At 58.1% G+C, this 6,789-nt stretch overlaps 1 protein-coding gene and 3 non-coding genes across 4 annotated transcripts; 3 read left to right on the top strand and 1 right to left on the bottom strand.

Moving 5' to 3' along the window:
- Positions 1-331: 331 nt before the first annotated feature.
- On the bottom strand, positions 332-5,463 carry PHACADRAFT_210808 (uncharacterized protein). Its single transcript, XM_007397729.1, has 10 exons — positions 4,060-5,463; positions 3,822-4,005; positions 3,638-3,770; positions 3,527-3,580; positions 2,038-3,467; positions 1,803-1,951; positions 1,513-1,748; positions 1,204-1,453; positions 943-1,141; positions 332-876 (listed from the first exon to the last, which is right to left on the bottom strand). The coding sequence occupies exons 1-10, from the start codon at positions 4,825-4,827 to the stop codon at positions 467-469; spliced, it is 3,813 nt and encodes a 1,270-aa protein (XP_007397791.1). The 5' UTR covers positions 4,828-5,463; the 3' UTR covers positions 332-466.
- Positions 5,464-5,706: 243 nt separating this feature from the next.
- Positions 5,707-5,776, top strand: PHACADRAFT_t113. The gene has a single exon. It is a non-coding gene; the product is annotated as a tRNA-Cys (tRNA).
- A 144-nt stretch (positions 5,777-5,920) lies between these two features.
- Positions 5,921-5,991, top strand: PHACADRAFT_t114. The gene has a single exon. It is a non-coding gene; the product is annotated as a tRNA-Tyr (tRNA).
- A 137-nt stretch (positions 5,992-6,128) lies between these two features.
- Positions 6,129-6,197, top strand: PHACADRAFT_t115. Its single transcript has one exon. It is a non-coding gene; the product is annotated as a tRNA-OTHER (tRNA).
- The last annotated feature ends 592 nt before the right edge of the window (positions 6,198-6,789 follow it).

Genomic DNA, 6,789 nt, shown 5'->3' with positions numbered 1-6,789 from the left:
AGTACATATGCTTGTTCTTGTTGCATCTTAGGGAAGGGAATGCTCAAATTAAAGGTTTACATTGGTACGCCTGTCAGATTGTAGAGTCCCAAGGGCTCGAGACCCGGTACCTCTGCCGTTCGCAAGCCTCACTACCCGAACCACACTGAAGGCATTATGTCAAATGCTGCATCTTCCCCTTTTCCGTGATTGTTCTATCATTCAGTGCGTCTAGAGGAGCCCATATCGGGGCACGTCGGCTTGCTCGACAGCCGCAACCTTGCCGGGATGTGAACGCCAGGTGCACTTCGAGGGTAAGACGGCACATCAACATAACCGCCAACACATCCAGATCTAGAACGCAAGAGCAATAATATTCTCTACAAGAGATGCATGAATACAAGCAACACGAGAGCTACAGATAACGCTCCAAACCACGATAGAGCGTCCACAGAAACAACGCCCGGCAAGTAAGAAGAACCGATGTCTATGTCCTCGTCCTCTGCCTCGAAAGCGCCAGCGGTCCTGCATTCTCCTCGCGCTCGCCTTCCTCGGGTGGAACGTCGCCCCGCAGGTGCGCCTTCGATAACATCTTCATGATCGTCCGCAAGCCCTTGCGCACCTCCCCACCTGCACCTCTCTCGCTCGCATCCCTGCCCTCGTCTCTGCGGTCCCTGTCTCTGCTATCCCGCCCGGTGAACGTGTACGCGCGCGCCCTGCGCCTCCCCGCGCCCTTCTTGCCTTCCGCGTCACCACGCGCACCGCGCAGACGTCCAGAACCACTCGCAACACCCGCTCGGATGGCAGTCTCGCTCGGGAGCTCGACGCTCGACAGAAAGGTGTCGCCCATTGGCGGTAATGATGGCAGCGCGTCTGGTGCTGCACTCGCTCCCTCATCTGTTTCTGCTATGTCAGCACCGTCATAGAACCTGTGTGCAAGAAAAACAAGGAAGAGAGGCTCACCAGGTCCAGTAGACTCCTCGCTCTCGCTCTCGTCCGGCAACGCCAAGGTCTCCTCAGGTATGTCGACCGGCATGGCGGTGATGTGCCCAAAGAGCGAGCCCTCGGCGTGCGTCACCTGCACAACTTTCCATCCCGCCGCGCGCGCGAGCGCCGCAAGCTCGCGCAGCGTGCGCTCCTGCGCGTTGAACATCGCCCGCATCTACCAGTTTCACGATGGTCATCAGCACAAAAATTTCAAAGGCACGGGCGCAGATGGCCTACCGTCAAGTCCAACCAATATGCGTTCGCGTTTGCCTTGCCCAGATTCGGCAGCAGCGGCGAGCCCTCGGGCGCAAGGGTGCGCGCCGCACCAGGGAGCGGCTCGTACGTGACCTTCTCGCTCGTGCTGACGCTGTCTGGGGTCTCAGCTCCGCCGTCTTCGTCTTCATCCACACACGCGAGCGGGAGGACGTAGTCCGCGAGCAGAAGCCGAGTGTTCGGGCCTGCGGCTTGCCGGAGGCGAAGCAGAATCCTGCACATAGCCCCAAACATCGTCAATGAGTGTACAGTCAAGCTAAACATGGTACTTACCGAATAATGTAGCTGTCCGGCCAGTCATGCGTAATAACCCGCATCAGGAAGACCGCAGGCCTGACCTCCACGTCTCCAGCGTCCGGGGCCTTCGTGTTCGACTCCGTCATTGAGTCGCTCTGGCCTTCACTAGCCAAGATAGCCAAAGGGAGTGCAGGCTGAGGCTTGAAAAAGTCGTGTGCCTGGAACGTCGCGCGCCCCGAATCGAGAAGCTCTGGGTACCTGCTGCGCCAAGCCTGCAGAGCGCCAATGAGAATCATAAAACGGGCAGAAAGGAGAAGCCAACTCACGGCAGTGCCCATCTCAACGACCGGTGGCCGATCCTGAATGACAAACCTCAGGTGAGGGAAGGCATTCGCGAGGAGCATCGACGTCGACCCTATTCCGCCTCCGACGTCCACGACGACCGATCGCGGCGGGAGCTCGTGCCACGGGAACCCTGCGCCGCGAAAACACCACATGAGCCACGCCCGCACACATACACGCCCGCCGCCACGAGACAAACGCAGAGAGCGAAAAACTCACCGCCGACAATGCTCCCCGGCACCTCCCACTTCTCCGTCCCCGTCATCGCCTTCCCGAACCGCCGGAGCCGGAACACGTTCTCGCCGCGTTCGAGCCACTCAAAGTACCGCAGACGCGTGCCAAACGCGATGTTGAACGGCGCATACATCTCGTCGCCCGGCTGCAGCCCGCTCGACGCCGCCCTGCCTCGCCTCGCTTTCCGGCCGTCCGTGTTCGCCTGGAGAGCGCCCGGTGAGCCCGCACCAGAGTCCGACGGGCTCCGCAGCGGTGATTTGGGCGGGACAGGCGGCGGAGCACTGGAAATGTGCAGAGGTGGGACAGGCGGTAGCGGGTCGTCTTTCCTCGACAGCGGCGACGAGGCACTGCCGGAGAACGTCTGTGCGCGAGGAGACACAGCGAGGACAGACGGCCGGAGGTCGAACGCAGGGCCCAAGAGCCCGTTGCCGTCGCCCGCGGCGTCGAGGAGCTCTGCATACGTCTGGTGCAGCGGCTCTGCGCCCCGCTTGCCCGTCTTGAGGCTTGCAAACGAGCCCTTGGTACCCAGAGCGCGCAGCGACTCTCGGCTCGGCGTCCACTTCGGCGTCGCGGGCGCGACGTTCGACTCCGAGTGAGACGACTGCCGGCTTGGCGTCGAGCGTGGAGTATTGAGCATGTTCAAATCTTGACTTGGCATCTTCGCATGGCGTGGTGCAGACTTCGGTGTCTTGAGCAAGTCGCTGAACGTATATGCGTGGCCGGATGTTGCTGGGGATCGGAGTGTATCCGGTGAGGCTGGGATACTTACAAGTCTCTGGCCGATGAGAGACGTTGTAGAGGATGTGCGCGAACGGGGTGTCTCGGGTGCTTCGAATGCAGCAGAGCGGGGTGTTCCTGGCATGGACGGCAGAGGTGGGGCGTCACTTGGCGTCGTCGTCGGTGTTGGGGTACGCGAAAACGTTCGAGAAGATAGTCTCTTGAGAATCCCAGGCTTCTTGTGAGCATTCGGCAGCGACTGTGGGGTGGGTGGGGTCGCCGGTCTACGGGGTGTATCGTTGCTATTGCTGAAGCTCCAGCCAGATGACTTTTTCCTCTGTCTGTTCTGAGCAGGCGTTGGATGGGGATTCTGCGCGAAGCGCATAGGACTGCTTCCATCTTCAGTTCCGCGTCGTTCCTCCTCGACGACACTGCCAAGGGAAGACGTTGAATCGTTCGGTGTGACCATACCGAGATGGCTGACGTCGCCAGCGGGGGCGGACATTGACGGCCGCGGGTGTGGCGGGACCACGATGGGTGTTGTTGTTGTAGGAGCTGGAGACTGGGGAGAACAGGAATGAGGTTGGAGAGGGGGCGACTGAGGTGAAGACGAGGGCGTAGGAGGGGAAGACGGAGAGCTCGGAGGGAGCAGGTAACAGTCAGCGAGATACGCCGACGCCTTGAATAGCTCGTCCGTGCTAGCGTAGACACGATTGATGTTTAGTACGAGCGCATACATACGGTTATTTTGACGTACCACAGACCAACGAAAGCAGCGATACCATCTGTCCCTTCATACTTGCGCTCAGGACTACCCGGGCATGATAAGATGAGTGAGGTTGATAGGGCATAGACGCGTCGAACGCACCTCTGCTTCATGTCGACCAACTCTTGCCACGACTTTCCACTGTCAATCACGCTGCTTATGCGGTTGTTGGCGAAAACATCTGGGCGAACTTCACGGGTAATGTGGTGAGTGGCGAGTAGACGGAGAACGTGACCTGGAGGCAAAATTAAGGACGACATCCTCTAGCTGAGACAGGAACACGGACTGATTCTCGTCGAATCAACGACTGTCTTCTCGCCATTGAATCCCTTGCCCTCTCCAGAGGCTCCGAGCTGCGCTTGGATCTTCTCTGCAATCTCCCTCGAGGATAAACCTCTTGGACCCACTTCTCTAAGCATTTCCGACATATGCGCCGCCTCAAGAAATCTGAGGCACGCGGGAAGGTTGTACTGTCGTTGTTCCAGTAAGCAGGCTGATATATGGCGCAGAGGAGTGATACGTACTCCCATAGCGGCATCGCACACAACCAAGAAGGGCTTCTGTACCATAGCGCTCATCTGACCACATGCTGCGACTATCCGATTGACAGCCTTGATGACTTCGGGGTGCGTCGTGAGGTCTTCGCACTTCTTTCGCCACTCGCGCTGCCTCTGCGTGGGGTCGAGTAGCGTGGATGCACCGGCACCGACCTTTTCGAGCTCGACAGTGAGCGTCGGCGAGATAGGTATCTTGGGAGACGACGAAACGTTCGACGGCGTAGAGGTGCTCATCGGTGCGGATGTGTCAGATGAACTCGAGGTGGGTGTAATGGGTATGGGCGTGTCGAGGTCCGGAAAGTCGAGTGCGGGCTGCTTGAGGATCGGCAGAGGGACACTCGCATTGACTCCTGGTGGGCTGAACGGCGGTTGAGGTAGAGAGCCCATAGTGTACGACCGCTCGCGACCCTTCACGAGACCCTTACGCCCCGTGGACGCAAAACGAACGTTGTTGGGTCCTGGCTGGCTGTTTGATGCGCTCACAGGCGTGAGCGGCATGTCGGCATCGGCATCGTCATCGTCCTCTTCTTCGATATCGGAATCGGTGGACAACGATGAACGTGGTTTTGAGGGAGACCGCGCCTGGAAGTTCGACGAGGAAGAGCTGCGGAAGCTCGAGGAAGCGGAGGACTGCGATGCGCGCCGGTCTGTGGATGGGGGACGATATATGCGTTCAATGTCGTCGATGGCGGATCCGATGATGGCGTGCAGCGCACGCAAGTCGGCAAAAGTCATTGCGTGCAGCTGTGCGGTCCAGCGACGAGAGCGATGGGGGCGGCGAACTCGAGCTACCCGTAAACAAAGGGTCGAGGAAAGGAGTTGGGGGAGAGCAGCGTCGAGGAGCAGGGCTAGAAGGCGACATACATGGGACAATCTCCATCCGTCTGGGGCGAGTCCGCATCATTCGCACAACGCAAACAGCACTTCCGCGCTGCAGGCAGAGATGATCGAGCGCCACGTCATACAATGCAATTAGCCTTGTCAAATGTCTCCAGCCTCCATGCGCTGCTCGGGCTCATCTGGACGTCCGCGGTAGCGTCGAGCACATCGTGTTTGTGGTCCTGCGCGATGACACGTCAGCACATCAACGCGGCATCCGGCATCCGCGCTGGCGGGCACGACGACGAGGCGATGCGGCACAGCGGGCAGCGAGGGCGGGACGACCGTACGGAGGAGGTGGATCTTGCGCGCAATTTGTTCCATTTCGGGATGCTTCCTGCGATGTTCAACTTCTGTCACCGCAGCTCGTCCAACATCGCGATCGACCGTGTGCGCATGCTCGCGTCGGTGCTTGTCAGAGGGGCGATGGAGGAAGAGTCTGGAGACATGTCGCGTGCGCGGGCGAGATGGTCGGAGGCAAGGCTGTAAGCGCCAATGACGCCACAACGCTTTTGATCGCGGGGGACTTAGGAGAGACTTCCTCATTTGGCATATGTTTGGCCTGATCAGGAAAACGCTATCGGCGTTCTCTTCGCCCGCGAGTAACCCCATAGTCGCCATTTTATGCAATCAAGTGGCCAAAGCAGCGATAAAATGGATGCGTATAGGCTGCTTGAGATGGGTACGATGCTCTGGGAGCATAATAGGAACCTCGAATTTGCAGCGCTGCCTGCCAGCCTTAGTAGCTCAGTTGGTCAAAGCGTAGCTGCACGCTGAGGGCGCGGGTTCAATACCTGCCTGGTTGTAGCCTCTCTTTCTTTTTATACGGCAAGCCTGGGTGTGACTCCGGCGCGAATGCGTGGTAGGTTAGCTAGATCTCATAATTGAATTTGCAGGAGCACTTTATATAGTATCGGCGCGATAATCTAGTGCAGTGCCGCGTCGCGCTACTATAGTAGCTCAGTGGTAAGAGCGTGGCGGGTATCCGCTGAGGGCGCCGGTTCAATCCCTGCCTAAGCACGGCCCGACGCGGCACTGCCTTTTCTTTTGCGTCTATTCCCACAATTTTCACCAAGGTTTTTGTACGTCACACAGCACACAATGAATACTTACGATGTTGCGCACTCCACTTGTACGCGGCTTTGGCGCACGCGGTGTAGTCCGTAGCTCAGATGGTCAGAGCGTAGCGCAAGCTGAGGTCGTGGGTTCGACTCCTGCCTTGCTATCTCCCGTGCGCGAGGGCCGCGTTTTTTGTGGTTTTCCGTCCTACCGCTTGTAGCAATTCGGAGGCCAGCTCTGGGGCTAGGGAGTGGCCTCGTAAGAAATATGACCATTGAAATCTTGGGACGATGTATCTGAGACGAATGCATGTTTTTCACTGCACTATACTGATAACAGAGGTTGTGCAGTTTATTGCATTCCTTGTAACGAGAATTTCCCAGACTAACCTTTCCTCGTGATAATATCACCCTTCCATGCACACCTCTCATGCAACATCTGCCTTCCTGAGCAACAGCTTATATGCTGAGTGCGCACAATCCCAGTGCCAATTCCCGGAAAGATGGTGTAGCTCAGTTGGACAGAGCGCAGCACAGCGCTGAGGGCGATCATTTACACGTCGGCCATGAATAATGCTGGGAATACCCCACGTGACTACGCGTTACAGAGGTCGAGGCGGCAATAGCATCGTACGTGTCTGTTGCCTTGACCATATAAGATATCATGCTGAAGTGCTGCCAGGCTGCGCTCCAGTGGTACTCAGGCCCCAAACACATCAGGCCCCACCATTGTGCTGTCCACTGTGTACACGCGTTACAC

The sequence above is a fragment of the Phanerochaete carnosa genome, assembly GCF_000300595.1.
Source record: "Phanerochaete carnosa HHB-10118-sp unplaced genomic scaffold PHACAscaffold_7, whole genome shotgun sequence".
NCBI lineage: Eukaryota > Fungi > Basidiomycota > Agaricomycetes > Polyporales > Phanerochaetaceae > Phanerochaete > Phanerochaete carnosa.
The sequence above is the reverse complement of the archived record's forward strand: the minus strand, read 5'-3'. Positions and strand labels throughout refer to the sequence as shown.